The 24,135-nt window shown below is 49.3% G+C and overlaps 1 protein-coding gene across 1 annotated transcript in view; it reads left to right on the top strand.

The window, feature by feature from the left end:
- Taf4 (TAF4 RNA polymerase II, TATA box binding protein (TBP)-associated factor, 135kDa) overlaps window positions 1-24,135 on the top strand; it is a 29,540-nt gene that overhangs the window by 308 nt on the left and 5,097 nt on the right. Inside the window, exons 2-14 of the mRNA XM_013030339.1 lie at window positions 295-478; window positions 1,620-1,739; window positions 4,111-4,230; window positions 4,934-5,056; window positions 6,673-6,762; window positions 7,730-7,939; window positions 10,506-10,653; window positions 11,273-11,387; window positions 13,718-13,887; window positions 14,174-14,304; window positions 15,571-15,696; window positions 16,673-16,729; window positions 17,277-17,396. Coding sequence (XP_012885793.1) covers window positions 295-478; window positions 1,620-1,739; window positions 4,111-4,230; window positions 4,934-5,056; window positions 6,673-6,762; window positions 7,730-7,939; window positions 10,506-10,653; window positions 11,273-11,387; window positions 13,718-13,887; window positions 14,174-14,304; window positions 15,571-15,696; window positions 16,673-16,729; window positions 17,277-17,396 — 1,714 coding nt within the window. The remainder of the gene's footprint in view (window positions 1-294; window positions 479-1,619; window positions 1,740-4,110; window positions 4,231-4,933; window positions 5,057-6,672; window positions 6,763-7,729; window positions 7,940-10,505; window positions 10,654-11,272; window positions 11,388-13,717; window positions 13,888-14,173; window positions 14,305-15,570; window positions 15,697-16,672; window positions 16,730-17,276; window positions 17,397-24,135) is intronic.

Below are 24,135 nucleotides of genomic sequence, written 5' to 3'. Positions count from 1 at the left end.
ACTTGGTGAGCTGAGGATGGCAGTGCGGTGGGCCGGAGGCGGTGGCGTTGAATGTCTGTGGGCTGCGTGCGTGCACAGGTGTCCAGATCCATAATGTGGGTGTCTGGTGTGGCCTGTGGCATGCCGGTGGAAGCCTTGCTTTGCTGCCTGGTTTGTGTGAGGAAGCCCCGTGACTGTAGGACAGCTGGCTCTCTGACAACGCTTGCTGTGTTCATCCTCTTTTCCTCTGTGTTCCTCCGTGGCAGCAGGCCCCCAGGCGGGCCCTCCCTGAGTGGGAGTGTTTCCTGACACCAGGTCTTCTTTGTCTCCAGGGATGGTCCTCGTGCGGAGTGAGAATGGGCAGCTGTTAATGATCCCTCAGCAGGCCCTGGCTCAGATGCAGGCTCAGGCCCATGCCCAGGCCCAGCCACAGAGCACCATGGCTCCGCGCCCTGCCACTCCCACAAGTGCCCCTCCTGTCCAGATATCCACCGTACAGGTGAGTGCACACAGGTGCCAGTCGAGGGCTGTGTATCATGAACTCCTCCTGGCTACCAGCCGGCAGGGCCTGGGACAGGGCTGGTTTCTGTCTGCCTCCTGGCCAGGACCACAACTCTTGGAGGAGTGAGCGCTTGTAGCCAGTTCAGCTCCTGGCTGAGTGGCCAGCTGCTCCAGGTGAATACTGGCCTTTGCCTCAGTTTCCTCCTCTAAAACATGCAGTTCATTCTAGTGCGTTGCTCATGGTTCTGTCAACATGTGACATACTGAGGTCATTGAGCAGAGCAAACGCATGCAGGTGTCAGCTCTTGTTAGGCAGCACTAGAATGTCACAGGCTGTCCTGCTCCCCATATTGCATCCTGACCTTGAGCTCATGGGAGGATGGACTTCCATGCTGAGGACCATGTGGTACCCTGTCCAGCACCATGACTTCCTTGTCTACAAGACATGTGGCAGGTGCTGTTCTGAGGTTGGCTATACGTGGGCCACAAAGGAGAAGTCAGGAAGGAGGGGTCTTGAGGTCCCACTTCTGTCCCATATTTGGGTATGTGTGGCAGACACACCCATGTGGAATAGCGTGGAATAGCACCTTCAGTATTTGGAAGGTTTGCCTGCCCGTCCTCAGTGAGAAGCAGCCGAGCAGCGTTGGAGATCTGTTACTGTCTGCAGCCTCCTCGGACAGCCTTCTTAACTTTGGCTGACTGTCTTAGTCAGCACCTCCCCTCCCCTTCCACAGCCTCCAGGGCCCAGGGAATCTTGACCCACTTCAGGGCACTCAAGACAGTTGTGCAGAATCTAATTTTGCCCGCATCCACTTGCTTTGAGTGTCTGCCTAACAAGCATAAGGCCCTGAGTTCAAGCCCCAGTACTGCCACCTCCCCTAAAAAAGGATCATATTTTATAAATGTTGTGGAAGAAGTGTAATGATTTTAGGATGAATTTTTAGATGAAAAGAGTTAGATCATATGTTTTTTACTTTGGTAAGAACACTGGGCTGGCTTTCTCAGGAGCTGTAACCTGTGGGCCTACCTGAGGGCACCAGTTACACATTTAAGGATTCATCTTTGTATATGGTGGGAGGGGGTTACTGTTGTTCTAGCTCATGTTAAACGATTAACCCTAATCCTAACTTATTTCTTAGGCTCCTGGGACACCTATTATTGCACGGCAGGTGACCCCAACTACCATAATTAAGCAAGTGTCTCAGGCTCAGACAACGGTACAGCCCACTACAACCCTGCAACGCTCCCCGGGGGTTCAGGTAAGAGGCAGCACCGTTCAGCGAAGGGACTCCGGTGGATCAGTGTGCTTTTCCTTTGAGTTGTGACGTTGGACGCCATGTTGTTTCAGGAGAGTGGCTATTCATAAAGAGAGTTATTTTTTCTCCTCATCACAGACTTTCCTAGGCATATATTCTGCTCATGATGACAGTATGTTTCTGGAAATAGACCCTAATGGGCTGGTTGTTTTTTTTTTTTTAATTTTTTGTTTTAAATAGTTGTACAAAGTTTTGATTCTGTAAGTCAGATTATGAGTACAGTGCATTTTGGTCAATGTCACCCTTTCCATTTTTCTCTGCTGTCTTTGCCAGTAAATTGTTAGTAATGTAGTGTTTGAGATGTCAGTGGGAAGAGGCTCCTGCCGGTGCCATCTCTCTTGAAGCGCAGCCTGTGCAGCCCAGGAAAGGGGCTTCAGCTGGCTCTGCTATTGCAGTAAGGACGTAGGGCTCTACGACGGGGAGATACTCCTAGTTGGAGGAGACACATCTGATTGGAGAACACAGCTGGTTAGGAAGATACACATGTTTAGGGGAGACACCTGGCCCAGGGTGTATGTGGGAGCAGCAGAAACACAGCAGCCCATCTTTTACTGGTTTCGTGATGTTGTGAGCTTGTGAGCACTCATGCTGTTGAAAGTACCCTCTGTGTTGGTCCTGTGTGCAGTGCCTGCTTACCTGTGCTCCCCACGACGGAGCTGGGTAGTGGAGGGGGCCCCCCCTGGCTATCCTGCACTTGGGCTGTCTTCTCTCTGGAACATGACTTAACTTCCTTTTTGTGGCTGAGGGTGCCATTCCATCACAGGCAGCTGAGAGCCAGTGAGATCTGCGCATACCAGGAGCAGGGGTCCAGAGTGCAGAGCTCTTGAAAAGAGCTCCTGGCCCACTTCATCTCAGAGACAGCCTTTTTCTGAGGAGGTAGTGACGCTCCTAGACAGGTTCCCACACTGGAGTTAGTGGAAACCTTTGTACTGACATAGATAGATGACTTACTTACACTAGGTGAAATGTGCATCATAGGGTGAAATTTGAGGTGAAAGAAACTATCTACAAAGGTGAGAAGGGTCCAAGTCACAGCCAGCTTTGCCCTGCTCCTGAGCCAGCCCTCAGTTTACAGTTTTCACATTCTCATCACTTGGAGTTTTATTTGTTGGTTTCTAGGGGTGAGGATCATACTTGTTAAAGGGGAAGAGTATAGCCTTTTGGAGGAGCTCATCACTTCCTCTAACCCTTGATCACAGCTGCCCGGAAGTGGATCGGTTCAGGTGCCAGAATGAGATTCCCTCCCTGCCTTGGGAGCACTCCAAGGACTGGGTTGGCAGAGAAATTGGCCTGGTCTGACTCTAGAGTTGAATTCAGGATCATATTGCCCCCTACCTTCAGAAGCTGGAAAAAGCAGTGGTTAAAACATTGGATGGAGAATTGACTGAGTTGAAAAAGTTCATAAGTATTTTCATTCATGTAAAATATAAATCGTAGGAATTTGACTGAGGGACAGTGGTTTGAATTGCTCCCGTTGTGTGAAGACTGGCTGCCTGTTTGCCTTGCAAATGTTCCTTTGTCAGGCCCAGTGTGACTGGTTGGTTGTTAAGCATTGCCTTTGTGGAGTGCGGGAAGGTGGGATAGTGGAGAGTGGGGCAGGGGCTGGGAGGACCCTGCCTTTGTCCTGTGCCCCCCACAGAGCCACTGAGTGTCTTAGTCATTGGCTGCTGTTGCTTTGCCTGCGGTGTGTGAACAGGTTGAAGGGTTTTCAGGGCAGCAAGTCTCCTTTGCTTTAATTTCTGAGAGATGGGAGTTGTTTACATTTTCGAGATAATTTACACATGTATAGTTGGCTTAGAAATGCAAATTCTTTTTCCAGTGACTATGTTTGTATCATTTTTGTTTTGTTTTGGTCATCTTTTTGTCAGTCATGGGGCTTGAACTCAGGGCGCCATCCCTGAGCTCTTTTGCTCAAGGCTAGCATTCTACTACGTTGAGCCACAGCGCTACTTCAGTTTTCTGGTGGTTAATTGGAAATAAGAGTCTTCCTGGACTTTCTTCCCAGGCTGGCTTTGAACGGCAATCCTCAGGATCTCAGCCTTCAGAGTAGCTAGGATGACAGACATGAGCTGTCAGTGCCTGACTCATATTGGTTTTAATTACAGGCGCCAGAGCTGACTCTTTAGGTGCCAGTACTGGGGCAGAGTGCAGGTCTGCCTGTGATAGGAGTGCTTTGGCTGCCTCCAGTGGTCAGCTGGCTGCCCTGGGGCTGGCTGGAGCCGTAGCTTTTGGGGCTTCTTTGCCTCTACAGGAAGTGTTTTCTTTGCACTGTGGGGCCTGACATACATTCATCTCCCATTTTGCTCTCTTGTAGCCTCAGCTTGTTCTGGGTGGCTCTGCCCAGACAGCCTCTCTTGGGACAGCAACAGCTGTTCAAACAGGAACACCTCAGCGAACGGTCCCAGGGGCCACCACCACCTCCACAGCTGCCACGGTAAGAGCCAATTCTCTCAGCACCCCAGGGACAGCCAGGCCTGTTGTTCACTAGTCAGAATACAGCTCTGTGAAATTATCGGGTCCTCTTCTGTCCCAGACTGCTGCCTGGTGTACAGGGGCTTGAGCCCAGGTTGGAGCCCAGGTATCTTGCTCAGCCTCCGAGGTGGCAGAGTTTGGGACTCTGGGGCCCCTCATCCCACTTCCATGGAATAGTGTCTGAGATCGGGGGCCTGTGAGGGCGCAGCAGGGAACAGCTCAGGTTGTCTGCAGATGGTGGGCAGTGGGCAGTTATTTTTATTTACATTTCTACTTCTCTCTTGACCTAATAAATCTTCAGGCCAACTGAGCTCATGCTTTGTAACTTTGCTCTTCATGTTTCTTTGCTAAGTATTTTCCACCATATTTAGATGCTATGTCATGATTTTCTTCCTTTAGTAAGGTGTCACTTTCTTTTCATGGTCCCCAGAATACGGACTGCATCCTTGTGGACTCATCTTTTCACACCCAGGGCCATTCTCTGAGTTGCATTCCAAAAAGGGGAGTTACTGGGCTGAGGGGGATGCAGACTCGGTTCGCGTCGAGCAGACTGCATGAGAGGTGGTGTTTCCCCGAAAGAAAGTACATTGGGCTTCTCAGCTAGACTAGGGTAAAAAATCTCCCATAACTTTTTTACTTGGATATTTTTTTTTATTTTAATCTAGGAAACTATGGAAAACGTGAAGAAATGTAAAAATTTTCTATCTACGTTAATAAAACTGGCCTCATCTGGTAAACAGTCTACAGAGACAGCAGCTAATGTGAAAGAACTAGTGCAAAATTTACTGGTAAGCAACTGACACGAAATTCCCTTTGTCTCAGAGCCCCACAGCCTCACAGTTGGAATGTCGTGGGTAGAAGGAGAGGCGTGTTCATCTGTTGGGGGGTGCAGCCCCCTGCAGGACCCTCATTCCTGAGGTCTGGGGGCCTTGTATAGCCTGTTGTGTGGAGGGCCAGCGCCCCAGTAGTTTTCTGCTGCATGTATGCTGCTTGTACAGTCGAGCTTTCTAGCATCGGAAAGGATGCTGTGGAGACAGCGTCACAGGACACTTAGAAAGCACGTTAAGCATGTGGATGTTCTCTTCCCTTCCCCATTTGTTACCTCTTGCTCCCCTGGAACGAGGGAGGTGGGGAAGTACCAGGGAGTAGTAGGGATTTGGAACTAGGCCTCGTACTCACTAGTTAGGAGCTTGGTCACTTCAGCCATACCCCGGCCCCCTCTTTTTTTTTTTTAAACCAGTCTTGGGGCTTGATCTCAGAACCAGGTGCTGTCCCTGAACTTCTCTGCTCAAGGCTAGCACTCTACCATTTGAGCCACACTACCACTTTTGGCTTTTCCTGAGTAGTTTATTGGAGATAAGAGCCTCACGGATTTTCCTGCCCAGGTTGGCTTTGAACCACAATCCTCTAATCTCGGCCACTTGAGTAGCTAGGATTGTAGGTGTGAGCCGTCAGTGCCCGACGCCCTAGCCCTTTTTGTTTACTTTTCAGTTTAGGGTCTTCTTCTTAGTGGAGGCCAGCCTTGGACCAAGATCCTCGCAATCTCTCTAAAGTAGCTGTGACTGTAGGTGTGAGCCAGGAGTCTGTAATCCTTCCAGCCCTATGTTCCACTTTGGACCCTGAGGCATGGCTGTGCCCTCTGCAGGGCCCACCGTGGGTGGACCTTCCTCACAGAACTGAAGTGGCAAGTTGACCACCTTTGCGCACCCTTTTCCTTAACCCACAAGTTCCATGCCCCAGATTTCTGTTCCTGCACAGCCCTTTGCTCCTCTTCCTCCTGCCGTGTGGTCTGTCTCTGGTCAGCCCTGGGCAGGTGCTGCAGTCAGCCACTGTCCCTGCCTTCCTGCAAGGCGGCTTGCCCAGACCTCTGCGTGCCTCTCAGGGCCAGTCCAATCGAAAGCACTGCCTGTCTTGTCTCGCTCGACTTTCCAGCAATATATCAGACTTCTTTAAGTTTCTGGAGCAGAACTGCTTATAGGTGCTCAAGTTTCCCTTCAGGTGCTGTGCAGATGTGAGTTTAGATTCCAGCCACTCCCGACAGCTGCCCTGACTAGGTTGATGCTGCCCTTTTTCCTATGCATCCAGGGCTGAGTTTGACAGTGAACTTACTCTGAGTGCCTGTTGCTCTTAGCATGGCGCCTGGTATTAAAGAGGTTCCTTCTGAGTCCTAAGTGACAACATGCAATATGGAAGAAACTTGCAGAAGGTGGAGATGTAGACAGGTAACCTGGCTAGCTGAAGGCTGGCTATGCAGTAGTATCCTGGAGTCTGTCTGTTATTGCAGTGTTGCACTATGCTGACTTTCCCTGACTGCTGTCAGGACAGGCAAATGAGAGCAGTCCAGTTAGAAATGTGCATGGAGTTGTACTCACTGAAGAATGTCAATGTGGATTTTATTTTTAAGGATGGAAAAATTGAAGCCGAAGATTTTACTAGCAGGTTATACCGAGAACTTAATTCTTCACCTCAACCTTACCTTGTGCCTTTCCTGAAGGTAATTGAAGGGTGTACCAGCAGGGCCTCGTCTAGGGGCACAGAAGCTACCTGCCTGGGGGGAGCCCGTGGTGCTCTGGGACATCATGTCAGGTTTTCTGTTTAGCAGGGGCTTTTCTGTAAAGCTCAGCCCGTCTCTCCAGGCCTGGCAGTCCTACTGAATTTGAGGGGTCCCTATGTCCCAGGGGTGTGGGGTGGGAGCTTGCATTAGTAGGGTGAGCCTTCTGGGGTATGTTGGAGTATACCTCAGGTAATCATTGATTATTATTGGTATGTTATAAGACTTAAAAAATACTCATTAAAACTGTAAGTCTCACATAGAAAAGTTCTTGGTGACAGTGGGAGAGCTGAATTGACAGGTAGGTATCACGGATGCTTCCAAGAAGGCACTTTCAGCTGGAAGACATTTTTTCTAAATGGTTACACTCTTTTTTTTTTTTTTTTCCGGTCATGGGGCTTGAATTCTGGGCCTGGGCGCTGTCCCTCAGCTCTTCAGCTCAAGGCTAGCACTCTACCACTCAAGCCACAGCGCCACTTCCGGCTCTTTTCTTTTTGCTTATGTGGTGCTGAGGAATCGAACGCAGGGCCTCCGGCTTGCAAGGCAAGCGCACTACCACTGAGCCACCTTCCCAGCCCAATGGTTACACTCTTGACAGTTATTTTTTGAGCAAGTCATGGGGCTTGAAGCCAGGGTCTGGGTTCTATCCCTCAGCTCTTTGCTCAAGGCAAGCACTCTACTACTTTTGTGCCATGGTACCCTGGTGCCGGCTTGTTGGTGGTTAATTGGAGATGAGTCTCATGGGCCTTTACTGCCCTGGCTGACTTTGAACTGTGATCCTCAGATCTCAGCCTCCTGAGTAGCTAAGATTATAGGCGTGAGCCACCAGCACCTGCCACACTTTAGAATTTCTAAGAAAGGAGAACTAGTGCTCAAGCAGTCCCTGACCCCAGTGTCTGTGTGTTCCCAGAGGAGCTTACCCGCCTTGAGACAGCTGACCCCCGACTCCGCGGCCTTTATCCAGCAGAGCCAGCAGCAGCCGCCACCAGCCTCGCAGGCCACCACCGCACTCACAGCCGTGGTGCTGAGCAGCTCGGTGCAGCGCACAGCCGGGAAGACGGCTGCCTCAGTGACCAGCGCCCTCCAGCCCCCTGTCATCAGCCTCACGCAGCCCACACAGGTTGGCCTTGTCAAGCAGCACTGCCTTTCCAGGGCAGGCCAAAAGCTCCTCCTGGGAAGGAGCTTGGCTGTTGTCTTAAGTAATCGAAACTGGAGTAGTGGTCAAGGCCTTGTGGTTTTGTATTTGTTTCTCATAGAAGAAAGGGAGCCTGTAGACATGTCACCTCCACGGATGGGTATTCCTAATCTAAGCAAACACAGTGCTGATTTAGCAAGCCTTCTAAGAGGACAGTCTCCAAAAAAAAGAGCAGTGACCCAAATGTAAGAGCTCCTGGCCCTGGGCCAGCTGGGCCAGGCTGGATGGGTCCTCATCTCTGTGGTCTGGGCATTTCTCAGGTATGAGGCTTGGGCTTGTGTATTCATGGTGTGGATTTGGCGTTTGGATTCCTTCATGGAAAGTTAGGTTCTGAACACACTCCTGCCATAGGCCCAACAAATCTAGAAAGGCAGTTAGAAAATGTCATGGGTGTTGGGTGGGGTGTAATTCAGTGGTAGAGCACTTGCCTAGCACTGTAAAAAAAAAAAAAAAGAGGCTTTTTTCTTCTAGATGTGGCTTAAAATATGAAATAATGTAGGTGTTGTGGTCAGTCAACTGCGGGCTGTGTTGTATAATGACCCTCAGAAAGGGGGCTAGGCGCTCTGTTAAGGGGGCTAGGCTCTGTTAAGGGAGCCTGCTCATCCATCTTTTTCTTTGTTTCGTTCTTTCTTTCATCAATTGTGGGGCTTGAACTCTGGGCCTGGACGCTGTCCCTCAGCTCAAGGTGAGCGCTCTACTGCTTGAGCCACAGTGTCACTTCCAGTTTTCTGGTGATTAATTGGATATCAGAGTCTCACGGACTGGCTTTGAACTGGGATCCTCAGATCTCAGCCTCCTGAGTAGCTAGGATGACAGGTGTGAGCCACTTGTGCCCGGCTGGCCTGCTTACCTTGGAGAAAGCTTGCATTTGCTCTGCTTGTTGGCAGTGTGAACACGGCAGAGGGTTGAGGGCAGGAAGAGGGGCAGGGCAGGGCTTAAGGCCCACATTTAAAGGTGGGCTTTCTTATATCCCTCTGACACCATGAGGGACAGGGCCCTCAGCTTTAACATAGTGTAGTGTGAGGGGCTGTTATTTACTAACCAATGAGCTAGTTTCCTCCTTCTTTTCTTGAAGCTCCTAGTAAGTCCTCTTTTGTGAAGTTCTGGCCTCTGGTGTTTAGTTATGTCCATAGCATCATGTTTTCTTCCTTTTTCTTTTTGTATTTGAGGCAAGGTCTTGCTCTGTTGGAGGCTGGGCTGGCTTTCAACTTGCCATGCTCCCGCCTTGTAGGTGGCAGAATGAAAGGCATGCACTATCATGCCCAACTCCTTGAAGAGTTACTGTTGTGTGCACACACACACACCCTCTGCTTATGTCACTGACACACACACACACAACACACACACACAAACACACACCCTCTCTCTCTCTCTCTCTCTCTCTCTCTCTCTCTGCTTATGTCACTGTATGTAGCCAATGGATTGGTGGAAGCTGGATGCATTTCTTGAGGATAAGCCTGACATGCTTGTTTTTGTTGGCAGTGCTGCGTGCCTGAGAGACAGGCACTCCAGCACTTCAGTGACATCCCTTATCCAGAGACTTGTTTTTTGTTTTTGGTCATGTGTGGCACACTTTTTAGTGGCAGGTGTACCTGTACCCGGCCAGAGCTGTCTGGAGCTGGCCCTGTGAGTCTCTTGTGATGCAGAGACAACCATGAAGGCAGCTTTGCTTTGTTTTGCTTTCTTCCCTGCAGGGCTTCACACATGTTGGACAAGTACCCGAACACTAGCTACACCTCAGTCTCAGGAAGCAGCTTTGTTAAAGTTAGAAACCTCACTCTAGAACACTAGCCCAGAGGTCTGTGGGAAGGCTCTGTTGGACAGAGCAGCATCCAGTATCAACGTGGGCTGTCTGGGCCCTGCCTTCCGGAGGTGGCCCACAGCACAGGAAGCGGGTGGTACTCCAGCTCGTGGAGCCTGCTATGTGACTGGGGAGACAGGACAGTAGGGCTGTACATGCCCTGAAGCCAGGTTCTCAGCCCAGGGCAGTGTGGCTCAGGTCCAGCTCCTGGAGTGGTGAGAGGGAAGTGGCCATGGAGGACAGTAGGGTCAGGCTCAGGGCAGGACTTGGAAATCCACTCTCATGCCAATGTATGTCACCTGGCATTTTAGAAAAGGCTTAGAAGAGGAATTAAACATTTGACTGGTGGCCATCAGGTGACAGTGCCACTCTCCTGACAAAAGAGGAGAGAGGTACTGTACCCCGAGAGGTCTGAGCTCAGCACTGCTGCACTGCCGCCTCAAGATGGGCCTGGTCCTGTGGGCTTGCTGTGCTGTGCTGTGCTGGGCTGTGCTGGGCTGTCTCGCTTTGTTCCCGTCCCATGAGGCCCCTTGTGGAACTTTGGCCTGGGCTCTCACTGGGCCAGGTTTCTCCCAAGCCATGCGGCTGAGGTGCACAGAGGTTTCTGGAGATTTTTGCGGGGTGGGGGTGTGGAGACCAGACTCTGGCCCTTGGGGAGAATGCTCATGTGCTCTGCTGGCTCTGCCCCAGGTGATCCAGCAGCCCCCCAAGCCTGGAGCCCTGATCCGGCCCCCGCAGGTGACCTTGACGCAGACGCCCATGGTCGCACTGCGGCAGCCTCACAACCGGATCATGCTCACCACATCTCAGCAGATCCAGCTGAACCAGCTGCAGCCAGGTGAGGCCCGGCTCCAGCTACCTGAGGCCGGGGCTGGGCCCAGAGCTGCCTGGCAGTGGGGTGGCGTCTTGTCTTTCTTTATTTTTATGTTCTGTTATTTTATTATTGTGGTAAGTTATGTGTAACAAAACTCACATCTTAATTATACATTAGTAACTACTAGTATGGCAATAATTAGTCCATTGATATGATTTTAGAAATTGTGTGTGTGTGTGGGGGCGGTCTGTGGGTGTGTGGACACTGCTGTTACTTTCTTTTTGATGGGCAGGAGGAGGCAGTGTCATTCATTGCTCAGGCTGGCCCTGAACTTGTAGGCTTAAGCACTCCTCTGCCTGGCCTCCCAAGCAGCTGAGCCTGCAGGTGTATTCACTTTCTTGGCTCATGTGAGTTTTTTAGTCAGCAGGCATTCCTGTACTTCAAAGTCTGGGGAAATGCAGGATGGTAAGTGCTTAAGAGATGCATTACAAACTTTTAACTGGTTTAAAGCTTTTGCAAACTTTGTTGTCTTTAGTTAGGAGGTGGGAGCTTCTCCTTTGGTCTGTAATAGTCCTGGAGCAAGGTAGCAAGGTGGTGGACATCCAGGACCAGTCTCTAGACTCCACATGTTTTTCCTTTGCAGTCCCCGTGGTGAAACCCACCGTGTTACCTGGAACCAAAGCCCTTTCTACTGTCTCGGCACAAGCAGCTGCTGCACAGAAGAACAAGCTCAAGGAGCCTGGGGGAGGTTCGTTTCGGTAAGGACTGAGCGTGTGCACTGCAGGGGGCACTGCTCTCACCTGGCTCGGATCTTCCTGGACTGAGAGTGCCTGGTGCCCTGCAGCCTCACGACTGCGCTCTGTGCGTGTAGCCGGGAAGGTTAACTTTCAGGCCCACTGTGGCACAAGATGGGGGTCAGCTATATCTCCCTTCTCCAGTGTCACAGCACAGCAAAGCAAACCAAGCTTATCACCCCTCAGAGCACAGTCCTTTCCCAGCTGATGATTTGCCCTCACATCAGGGACTGGGCTGCTTTCATTCAAGACCAACAGCCAGGCAGAGCCTCATCCAGTGCCCTGAGAGTGGCCTTGCTGTAGGGCCCTACCACTGTAGGACGTTCATGCGGATGGATCTCCCTCCTCCAAGACATTTTCAGGAAGATGGGCAGACTTCAGGAGCCAGGGCTCCGGTGGGGTATGGACATCTGCCACCTTGAGGGGTGGGCAGGGAGATGGGGTATAGATACGTACCCGAAGCTAAGTCCAGGCTCTTGGGCTCTGTGGCATCTTACTGTTGAGGACAGAACAAAAGCAGAGTGGCCTTAGACTAGGATCAAGGGTAGAGGGTGGGATTAGGTACAGGTGAGAGCCCCAAGCCTCACTCTGCAGAGAGGCTGTGCTCAGGGTTTGTTTTCTAAAAGCCGTTTTCCAACACAAGGCCCAAGGTTTCTCTGAGAAGAGGCTGACCGTAGGGCTTGGATAAGCTGAGGCCCCTCAGTCATGTCGGAGCAAGGGATGGGTTATAACGAGACACGTCAGCCAGCACAGCTCCCTCCCGAGCCTGGGCTGGGCTGTGAAGAAGTGGAGGCTCAGCACTGGGTAGGTGTCAGCCACGGAATGACCTGGAGTCAGCAGGAGGGAGCTGTGGGCACACGACTTCAGAGGGCACACGGGACACCCAAGAGGAGCCACCTCAGGGGTGGCTTGATGGAGCTCTTGTCACGGATCCGGTGGGAACAAGGAGGTTCCGTTGGCGTGCGCTGTAACCTGCCAAGTGCCAGGGTCAAAGGAGCAAGGAAAGGCTGAGGGACATTCAGTGGAGGGGAGGAAGTGTGCAGGGTTGGCATGTGGACTCTCCTGCTGGGAAAGATGCTTCATGGGAGAGTGGCCACGCGAGCAGGTCACTGGGTAGGTGTAGGTGCCCTTGTCCAGGAAGCACAGGCAGGCATTTGTGCTCCCCCTGCGCCCCCCCTCCCCGTGGTACTGGTATTTGCATTCAGGTCCTTTTGCTTGTGCTGTGCCTCTGGGGCCACACCTCAAGGAGAATTCTTTTTTGGGGGCTGGGGGAGGGTCAGTTGTGGAGCTTGAACTTTGGGCCTGGCTACTGTCCCTCAGCTCTTCAGCTCAAGACAAGTGCTCTACCACTTGGGCCACAGCACCACTTCAGGTTTTCTGGTGGTTTATTGGAGGTAAGAGTCTCATGGACTTTCCTGCCTGGGCTGACTTCGAACCACAATCCTGAGATCTCAGCCTCCTGAGTAGCTAGGATGACAGGCATGAGCCACTGGCACCGGACTAGGGACAATTCTTTGTGCTGATTTGTCTTTCAGTTATGAGAGTTTGTGATTATTTTAAATAAGTTTTTTTTGAAGAATTTTTTTTTGTCTTTTCTTTTTTTTGGTACTGGGGATCGAACCCAGGACGTTGCACTTGCTAGGTAAGCGCTTTGCCACTGAGCTACATCCCAGCCCGAAGATTTTTTTTATATTACTATAAAGGTGATAGGTGTACAGATGGGTTACAGTTACATGAGTCAGGTAACACATACATTTCTTTTTGGACAATGTCATCCCTTCTCTCTCTCCCAGCTTTTCCCTCCTGTCCCCACCCACAAGTTGTATAGTTCATTTTCAAGATAGTGTCTAGTGAGTACCACTGCTGCCTTTGTTCACTCTTTGTCCCTTCTGTACCCCTTCTTGCCCCCCTCAAAGACAGATAAAGGAACAAACAAGACAGACAAAACCAAAACAGTAACAAAGGAAAAACCTTTTTTTCGATTTCAGGTGCTATGACAGATAACCTCACGGTAATAGTGCTTTTGATTTTTCTTTCTCTAGACATGGTGTGGCTGTGGTCAGGGCTCTTCCACATAGCCATTTATGGACTTGGGTCCACTCTCATTTCATACAGCTTTTTCTTGAAAAAGAGCAGATTAATTTTCACCCCAGGCCACAAGATACCTTCTCTGAATGTCAGAAGCCAGAGGATTGTTGCTGGTGTCCTACTGCTCTGCCACATCAGAACCACCTCAGCGCTATTTCTCACGAACTCCTCGGAAAGCTAGGATGACCCCTTTCTCTTCTCCTCAGGGATGATGATGACATCAATGATGTTGCATCGATGGCTGGAGTAAACCTGTCAGAAGAAAGTGCAAGAATACTGGCCACAAACTCTGAGTTGGTGGGGACACTCACCCGGTCCTGTAAGGACGACACCTTCCTGCTCCCCGCACCCTTGCAAAGGAGGATGTTGGAAATCGGTACGGCAGTGCCACGGTGCCTGGCGTGTGCTCCTTGACAGAAACTTGTTCGGTAGTTCTCTGGCAGCTCCACTGTGTGTGGGCCACACGTGGGCGTGCCCTTGCTCCTCACGTGCTCCTCATGCGTCGCTCCTAGAGGAGGATGGTGATGGTCCTCAGGTAGTGCTGGGCCATCGCAGCCTGGGCTGCTCTGGACAGAGCAGAACTTGCTGGGGGAGAAAAAGAGCGAAATGGGAGCAGAGAAAACTGCAGAATGCTGGAAATGCTCTTTCTGTCTGGCCTGCAGGTAAAAAGCACGGCATAACGGAATTGCACCCAGATGTAGTGAGTTATGTATCCCACGCCACGCAGCAGAGGCTACAGAATCTTGTAGAAAAAATATCTGAAACGGCTCAGCAAAAAAACTTCTCTTACAAGGTAATGGGGCGTCTTCCCTGAGGAGAGAGTATCTTTCTGTTGTCACTTTCTGAGTAGAGAGATCTGGAAGCCACCTTTCCAGGACGAGGCCGGTGTGCTCCCTGAATATCACGGTGTTCTGGGTATCTTATAGACCTGGGCTGGGACAGGAGGGCGTGATCTGAAGGGCTGTACATTGGAAGATGAATGGTTAGTTTTGAAAATTAGGCCGTTTTCCACCCTTGTTCAACCACAGGGTTCCTGACCTCGGTGGGCTCTGAACCCTTCCCTGGGCCATGAGCTGCGGCTGACAGGCCTCTGTTCATGGAGCAGATTTCAAGGCAAAATAGGTGTTCTTCTTGCATTGTACAAATGCAGCTCGGGCAGGCACCGGGAACAGCTAGGAACTGTGTGAGGCAGCCTTGCTCCTGTGGCGGGTGTCCCAGGCCTTCAGAGCAGCATTTGGAGTAAATGCTCTGCTTTGAAGACACTGCTGTGAGCCGGACGCTGGTGGCTCAGGCCTGTCACCCTAGCTACTCAGGAGGCTGAGATCTGAGGACCGAAGTTCAAAGCTAGCGTGGGCAGGAAAAGTCTGTGAGACTCTTACCTCCAATAAACCATTCAGAAAACCAGAAGTGGCACTGTGGCTCAAGCGGTAGAGTGCTAGACTTGAGCTGAAGAGCGCAGGGACAGTGCCCAGGCCCAGAGTTCAAGCCCCACGACTGACAAAAAAGAGAAAGACACTGCTGTTACTACAGAGAATCTTTGTTTGTTCATTTTTGTCGGTCATGGGGCTTTGAACTCTGGGCCTGGGCGCTGTCCCTGCACTCTTCAGCTCAAGGTGAGTGCTCTCCCGCTTGAGCCACAGCACCACTTCTGGTTTTCTAGGTTTATTGGAGATAAGAGTCTCACGACCTTTCCTGCAAGGGCTGGCTTTGAACCATGATCCTCAGATCTCAGCCTCCTGAGTAGCTAGGATGACAGGAGTGAGCCACCGATGCCTGGCTACTATAGAGAATCTTAAATGACCTAAAGATTATTGGGCAGCATCCAAGAATCTAAAACAGAAATTTCCATGAAGTTGCAGGGTTCCTGGTGAGACTGCCCTGATGGCGGGTGTGTGGAATCGTCTAGGGAAATGAGTGATGGGCTCTACTGCCAAGTGGGGGCTGGACTGAGGGGTTGGGAGGAGCTATGCAACTGTCCACTTTGCCAGCCAAGCGTTTGCTTGCTGGATCCTCAAATCTGTGACACAGTATTTTTGCCTTTTTTTTTTCTTTTTTTCAGGATGATGACAGATATGAACAGGCAAGTGATGTCCGGGCTCAGCTCAAATTTTTTGAACAACTTGACCAGATTGAAAAGCAGAGAAAAGATGAGCAGGAGAGGGAGATCCTGATGCGGGCAGCCAAGGCAAGTGACTGTGTTGTTCTCCAGGCCTTTGGTTGTGGGCATACCCTCTTCATTTCCAGTGTATGCACCCTGACTCCAGGTGGCCAGAGTTGTGTTTTGGGCTGGCCTTGAAGAAAAGGGGATATTTAGGGTTGTAAGTGGAGCCACAAGGAGGCCTTGCTCCACTGGCATTCTTCACCTGTCCCTCAGGTTCCCTGGGTTCCGTCTACCAATGTGCAAATATGCAAGTCTGTGCTTCAGACTGTGGCTCTTCAGTCTAGAACACAGAGCCAGATGTGGCACACCTCACTGGTAGCGTCAGAAACAAACTTCATTACACAGAGAGGCTTCCTGAAAAGCTTGAGGCATGAACTTTGGTGATGACCAAATGCTAACCCTTACTCCACTTGCTGAGGTGTAGGAGCAGTCCCTGAACCCAGAACCCTGTCCTGACTCCTGTCAGACCACATTGAGTCAAAGACGTTATACCAAATTGGTACTTTTTCGTGATGTACAAGTTTTTTTTTCCATTTATTTTGTTTATGTGATACTGAGTTATTGAACCCAGGGCCTCATGCATGCTAGGCAAGCACTTGATCACTAAGCCACATTCCTAGCCCTATAATCTAAATTTTTAATCTTTTGGATTTAAGCATTAAGAAAACTTAAAACAGGGCTGGGAAGGTGGCTCAGTGGTAGAGCCCTTGCCTTGCATGCATGAGGTTCTGGGTTCAATTCCTCAGCACCATATAAGCAAAAAGAAAAAAGCCAGAAGTGGCGCTGTGGCTCAAGTGATAGAGCGCTAGCCTTGAGCTGAAGAGCTGAGGGACAGCGCCCAGGCCCAGAGTTCAGGCCCCACGACCGGACCCAAAAAAACCCAAAAAACTTAGAACATTCTGTTATATGGCATAGATGCTATCATAAAATCAATACGTTAACACTTGTTGGAGATAAATATTTAGGTCGTAACTTATTTTCCTTCTTCTTTCAAAAATAGTCTCGATCCAGACAAGAAGATCCAGAACAATTAAGGTTGAAGCAGAAGGCAAAAGAGGTAAGCTTTTCAGTCCCGGACTTGTTACCACATAACTCCAAGTTTGTATTCATCCTAGAAACAGAAAAGAGAACATTTAAGAAAACCTTGGGATTTCTGAACCTGGGGTATTTATGTAGCTATTTACAGTATTGCAACATTTAAATAGTACCAAGCCAAAGATATTTTTCCTGTATAGTTTGTGTCTAGCTTTTAGGTTTAACGCCGACTTTTCTGAACTTGTTTAGTTTTCTGAGTCTTTTAAGGTGAGTTTCAGTTGTAGTCATTCATTCATTGATTCATTCATGGTAGTGGAGATTTTGAACCAAGTGTTTTATACCTGCTAGGCAGGTAGTCTACCACTTAATGTAAACATCTAATCATCTATTGTTTTTTAAATGGTCTTAAATTTTGTGGTGAAGTATGGTCAGTGTGCTTTTTTCTTTTTTAAAGATAAATCATTAAAATGTAGAAAATTTCAGAAAGCCTTTTTGGTATCTGCATAATGCTTTTGCAGTAAGTAAAGCATCTGAGAAACCATAGTCCTTGTTTCCTTTCCGCCGCAAAGATGCAGCAGCAGGAGCTGGCACAAATGCGACAGCGAGATGCCAACCTCACAGCGCTGGCGGCCATTGGGCCCAGGAAAAAGAGGAAAGTGGACTGCGCGGGGCCAGGATCAGGAGCAGAGGTACAGCAGCATCGCGGGGGTTGAGGTCTGGAAGGGACCCGGGAGAGCGCCTTAGAGCCTGCTTCCTCAGGTAGACAGACACATGTCAGAACACACCCCTTCAGTTCACATTGTCTCATCTTCCTTAGTCTCCTGCATAGGACACTTGGCATTCAAATCAGCTTGTTTGTGTATATCACGTGAACTAAAAGTTCTTTGCATAAATGCATGTGATCACCAGTTTGCTCCAATTGACTTTTAAAAACGTGTAAATTGCAATCAAAGGATTAATTTTGCTGGGGTGGTGTCTCCCCGAAAAGTACACATGGGAGAAGCCTTATAGGAAGAGGGCTAATGTAGACCATGGAAGGGAAGGTGCTGTGCAAATTCTGTTATACTTTTTCTCTTATGTACCCAGTCTTAGCCTTTTGTTTTTGCTTCAACTCTTAATTTTCTTTAAAGTCAATTGAAGAAGGAAAAGAGTATTCTCAGTTGCCTTTTCTGGTATTCTTTGTTCCTTCTTGCACCCTTTTCCATTGGTCTGAAGGACAGCCCCTAGGATCTTGTAGTGTAGGTCTGTTGGAGGTCTTCCCCTCTCCACTGCTATTTACTTGAACATGGTTGGTTGTTTTGTCTTCATTCCTTTTTGGGGCGGGGAGGGGGGTACAGCGCTGGGTTTAAACCTGGGACCTTGCTGCACATGCTGTGCCCCACAGATGTGATTATATTTCACTCTCACTTTGAAGGATCCTTGTTAGAGAGGTCTGGGTTGCTAGGTTTTTTTTCTCTTGCAGAAATCTCACTTTCTTCTAGTGGTTCTGCTGTAAGTTCAATCCTTGTTTCTCTACATAATTTATCTTTCTTTGAGGTTTTGAGACTTTATATAATTTGTTTGTATTTGGTAGGTTCTGTATGTGGCCTGTTTCAGGTTTTCTAAGCTTTTCTAAATTGAACTGTAGGTCAATGTTTTGGTTTTTCTTTTTTCTTTTTTTAAATTGCATTTGGAACATTCTGATCATTATTTCTCGAAGTGTTTTTTTCTGTTCCAATCTTTCTTTTGTTTGATCTCCAATTACTTGTTATTAAACCTGTTACTATTGCCTCATAGCTTTTGAACCAGTGCCATTTGCTTCAGTTTGTTTTCTCTGTTTTCTTGCTGATGATCTCCACTACTCTCTCTCTACGTGGCTTAGCCAGGTAGAGTTTGGCCATAACCAGTTAGTTGTTCAGCTCTAGTTAGGTTTTCATTTGCTAATGTGTATTTTGATTCTAGAAGTTACATTTGCTTCATTTTTAGCTTCTAATGATTGGCCAAGATTCTCTGCCTACTCGTAAAGACTGCATTTTCCTATAGTTAGTTTATCATATTTATTAAAGCTGGTTTCCTTTAAAGCATCATTTCTATCTTATTTACTTCTCTCTAAACAAGGATCCTGCTCCATGAAATTTGGTGCAGGTTGTGGGGCAGTGTCAGCAGGACTGAATTGGGGTAGTGGGATGTTCAGTCTTTCTGGGCTTCACAAGTTCAATTCCTGACCCCCTTGCTGTGAATGGCACCATTCATGAGGCAATGGAGCTTTACATGGAGCTCAGGAGGCGCCAAAGTATCTAGGATACTCACTTCTGAAATATTCCTGATGGCTGCGGCCTCTACTGTGTTCTGAATGACCAAATTCTTAATGACCTTGTCCTTGGCATGTGCTGGGCACAGTTTGTATGGTGAATAGGCTGCATGCAGCTGTGGCCCTTTTGGGCATGACAGTTGTTTCTTCTTTTTTTTCCTGTCATCTTAGGAGCAAGGACCAGAGCTTAAAGCTGTTTTTAAAGCCTATCTGCCTGCCTGCCCGTCTTCCCTCCATCTCTCCCACTCTTCCCCCCACCCCTTTCATCCCTCTCTTCCATATCTCAGGTCTACTTTTTATTGACTGCTTTCCCCTTTTGAATAAGGATCCCCTCTTTTTGTTTCTTTGCATATCTAGTGATTGTGACTTGAAAATGCACCTTGTGGGTAGCATGCAGCCTTCTTTTGAAGAATATTGGTTTTTAGCAGTTCAGTAAGTAGCTGGTCATCTTGGATTTGTGCAGGCTTGTCAGTCATGATCTGTGGAAAGGTCAAGGTATTTCTCAAACCCCCCTGACCTAGCAGGATCTACCCTGTATGCTCTATCTTCCCTGTCTGGGTGTGCCTTTAGGCTCTGCTGTGGTGGGTCTTAGTATAAAAGAGTTCTTTCTGGCTTCTCAAACTGGTCTTGTTGCTTGCAAGGATTGGACTCTAATGTACTGCCTGACCTTTGGTAGCTCCATTTTTCTCCGAGCCCCATAGCAGCTGGTGTGTGCTGTGCCTTGGATGGTTTTGCGCTGCTCTGGGGAGTGTGGAGGTGGACTCGGGCAGGGACAGGGTAGTGACCTCAGCAAGGCAGTGTTTTTCCTGCCAGAGACTGCTGATTGTGTGTGGTGTCCAGATGTTCTGGAACCTCAGTGCTGAGGCTCGTGTGTCCTAAGTGCCAGCGTGACCTCTGGATAGTGCTCCTGGTGTGACACTGGCCACAGCATGTGAGAGGAACAGGGACAAACCCACCTGTGCCGCACAGGTAAGAATTCTGGGCATAGTGCAGGCAGTCTTAAATGCATGTCTGAGTGTTAGGGAGAGTCCCAGGGAGGGTCAGAAAGAAGCAAGTAACAGATTCCTGAGCTTCAGCATGGGCCTGGCCAGGAAGTGCTGGGGTGGTGGCCTCATGCCAGCTAGTCTAGTTGGGGCTGCTGGGCAGGCTTCTCAGCAAGAGCCCGCTGCTGGGCCCACGTTGCAGTGTGTGAACTGAGGCCCACAGTGCCCACATTGGAAGCTTGGTTTAAAACCAAGAAATCAGGGCTGGGAAGGTGGCTCAGTGGTAGAGCTCTTGCCTTGCATGCCTGAGGCCCTGGGTTTGATTCCTCAGCACCACATAAGCAAAAAGAAAAAAAGCTGGAAGTGGTGCTGTGGCTAGCCTTGAGCTGAAGAGCTGAGGGACAGTGCCCAAGCCCAGAGTTCAAGCCCCATGAACAGACCCCCCCCCACAAAAAAATAAATAAAATCAAGAAATCCGTAAAGTCTTGAGCACTAACGATGTATCGTGAAAAGAGCTGTTAGAATGAAAGATTCTTGGGTTTTGAGGGAGAGTTTTGGACGTTGCTGACCTGTTTTCCTGAATTTCTTTTGGGGCCTAAGGTGGGGCCTTAGGGATAGAATCGCACCTGGGAATCATCCTAAGGTGTGATCCTTGTGGACTTGTGGCCAGTTCAAGCACCAGAGCAGCCTGTGCGCCTGCGGTTCCAGGCCCCTTACTACCCTGCAGCAGCAATGCCTGCCGTGACCACAAGTGACACTAGAAGCACAAGGTTGTGCTCCCAGCTCTGTGGTTGAGGCACCCTGCTTTACCTTGTCTGTTCTTTTTTTTAGTCTGTAAATTTACAGCACCCTACTTTCTTCTTTCCTGGACATGGTAAGACCAGGGGTCAGGCCTATGGCGGTCCTTGGCTATCTAGGAGCGCAGCTTGTGTATGTATACCTCAGTCCCTGAGCTTCCTGCTCATGGCAGGTGAACCACAGATACCTCCAGCTGGCTCACCTGAGCGCCCTCTGCCGAGTGGAGGTGCAGGCTCTGCTCTGTACTCTCCTCTGTGATGATGGGTGCCTGCAGCCTCTTCCTGCTTGAGAATATAAAACTTGTGATATGTGAAGTTTATTACTTGACTTTTGTATTGGTCAGTTTTGGAGCTGGAGCTTGAACTCAGGGCCTTGCACATGCAGTTTGTTTTTATTCATTAACGAGGATTTTATCTGAAGACTCCTCATCTGCTGTTAGTTTTCCTAGATGTTTGGTTCATGGGGAAGGGAGGGTAAATGCTGAGTGCTCTTCATCTGGTTGGTTTTGGGTAACAGAATGATTCCCCGTCCCGTCCTCAGAAGGTGATGGCTATTTATTTTAAAGTTCAAATTTTTTTTTGGTTTGTTTGTTTTGTTTTTAAAATGGCTTTATTTTTTCGTGAGCTCAGGAGTTCTTGTCCTCTGCAGTCCTCATTGTCGTCGTGGTTTACACTGTGCTACCTTTGGCCAGTGGCAGCACCTCAGGAGGCTCCGGGGCATGTCACCATGGGACATCACGTTTTTGTCACCTGGAAGGACAGAGTGCAGCATGTGTGGTACAGGTGTCCCGCTTCAGGCCTGGAGCAGCCGTTTTCCCAGGAAGAACTAGTTTCTTCTAGAGGGAAGTAGAGTTCGAAGACCACAAGCTGCATGGTTGTTGCAGGAGGTTCAAGCTGGGACGGATGGAAACACAGGGCCTTGTGAGTCCTGGTGCTTCCAGTTGAGAAGATTTTTAAGTGCAGAGTTGTACTCACTCTTCAAGACGGCAAGATTTCCAGTCATACCTCATCTGCTGCATTGGTTTCCCTGGGCTTGGGGGTTGGGAGGAGAGAATGAAAGCTGTCCTGGTTCTCATGGAGGATTAAATCCCTGGACCTATATGTACCAAGAGTGAGACGTATGGCACTGTCTACTGGTTAGGATTACTGGAACAGACTTGATTTTGCCTGTGGTTTCTGCTCATTGTGCTGCATTTATTGTATCATAGCCCCTCATTCTTAACCTTCCTTTTCTCTAGCCCATAAGTAATGATTTAATGTTTAGGAGCAGTCTTCATGTTGCTGGACTTGTGGAATGATGCATGGGAACAGTACCTCCGTGAATTCTCAGAGGTTGACAGTTTGTGCCCCGTATGTTATGACTGAGGTTTATATTGAGATCTGCAGCCCCTGGCTCCGGGAGTCCATCCGTGTCCTCCTCGCCTCCCCCCATTCCTGGTTCTGTCCAATCTTGGCAGCAGTTCCATCCCCTGTCCAGTTTCATGGCCTTTCCATGTTGTATTCTTCTTCTTGCCTGTTTCCTTGTGGAATGTGTGAGACTGGTTTTCTTAGGCTGGCCATGATGTTCCTAGATCTAGGTTCTCTCAATTCATACTTCCAAATATTTTTATTTGTATTTTGTTTTTGAGACTGTCTGTTGTATTTTGCCTCGAACTGGCCTTGAATCCACTATCTTCCTGCCTTCTCCCTAGAAGCTGAGATTACCGATGTGTGTCATCACATCTGGCTTGTATATTGGTTTTAAAGAGCTCAAATGTCACACCCTTTCTTTTGCCTTCCTGAGCTGTTTCTTTTCTCCCCTGGAGGCCTTGTCTTCATGGTTGAAAGCAGAGGAGCAGGGTGGATGTGCCTGGCCTTGACGTGGGCCTGCTCTCCCGTTGTCCTTCAGCACCAGCAGAGGTTTGCTGCCTCCTCTGTGGCTGACTGACTTTCTTTCTGACTGCCTTTTTTTTTTTTGTAAATCTTATTTTCATTTTTATTTTCTGGGTTTTCCTCATTATGTGCTCACTTGGGTTTTTTTTTTCTCCCCTGGCCCCAAATAATTTATTTCTGAGGAAATTTGATCTCTTCTCTCCACTTCTTGAGTTAGTCAACTCTTCATCATTATTTCTGGGTTTGCATCGGCGTTTGAATGACTTCAGTCATGAGCTCGCTCAGCTTGTTTGCTAGGTTGGTGCTCTACCACTTGAGCGATGACCCCTGTCCTACTTTTTACTGATTTTTCTCTGAGATGAAGTCTCATGGATCTTCTGCTGGGCTGGCTTTGAAGCATAGTCCTTCAGATCTCAGCCTCCTGAGTAGATAGATTCCTGATGCGAGCCATTGGTGCCCAGATATATTTCTGGATCTTTTGTTCCTTAGCTTTTGGGGATCTGGGCTGTTCCCCCTTCTTCCCCCTCCCATACTAGGGCTTGAACTCAGGGCCTTGCATTCTTGCTTGGATTTTTCACTTAAGGTTTACCAGTGGAATCACACAGCTTTTGAGCTTCTGATTCAAGGTGATTTTCCTATCCTTTTGGGTTAACCTAGGAATGTTTTATTGTATTTGGAGTATTTCCCTGTGGTGGTCTTCTGTTCTGCTGACCGAGTTTGTCCCTGTGAAGTTCGTGGCCCAAATCCGCAGTGGCTTTGCGTTTGCTTTTCTCCCTGTAGTTTGAGTTTATGCATTTGTGGTGTCATGGCGCCCTCTCCTTGCAGCCTGGTGAAGTTCAGGCTGCCTGGCAGGGAATGCTGACCCTGAGGGGCCCCTATTCTTGCAGAACTCCGAATCTCCCCTTTCTTCTTTTGTCCACTGACTCTCCGGCCTCTTCTCAGAATGTTCTGTGTTTCCCTTTGAAGTCGCCTTGTGGGCTTCATGATGCCACCCTTCTCTAGCCCGTGTTCTGAGTCACTGGGACTCAGGTCTGGGGTGTTGTGTGAACTCGGCCTCTTGCTGCCATCTGCTTTCTCAGAGTCTGTCCTTGTTGGCAGGCTGGGGACAGGAAGGGCACACACCCTGGGAGGTGGACACACCTAGCGCCGCGGCTTCCATGAGTGCAGCTGGGCCCTGTGCATTTTACTTTCCCTTCGTGCTCTGCGGGGGGCGGGGGGGGGAGGCAGTGGTGGCCAGATAACACTGTGCTCAGCCTCTGCAAAGTGGTGTCTTTCTTCAGCTGTGCACGGGCGTTCTGTATGCTCCTCCAGTACTCTGTGGATGAGCTACACTCCTGTGGTCCAGATGACAGAGATGAGGAGGCACAGAAACCTCACCCAGGGTCAGGCAGTGTGCCCTCCCAGGGTCAGGCAGTGGTGCCCTCCCAGGGTCAGGCAGTGTGCCCTCCCAGGCTGCCAGGGTCAGGCAGTGTGCCCTCCCAGGCTG

This window comes from Dipodomys ordii, unplaced genomic scaffold (assembly GCF_000151885.1).
Source record: "Dipodomys ordii isolate 6190 unplaced genomic scaffold, Dord_2.0 Scaffold129, whole genome shotgun sequence".
NCBI lineage: Eukaryota > Metazoa > Chordata > Mammalia > Rodentia > Heteromyidae > Dipodomys > Dipodomys ordii.
Note: the sequence above shows the minus strand (reverse complement) of the source record. Positions and strands in the feature narration are given on the sequence as shown.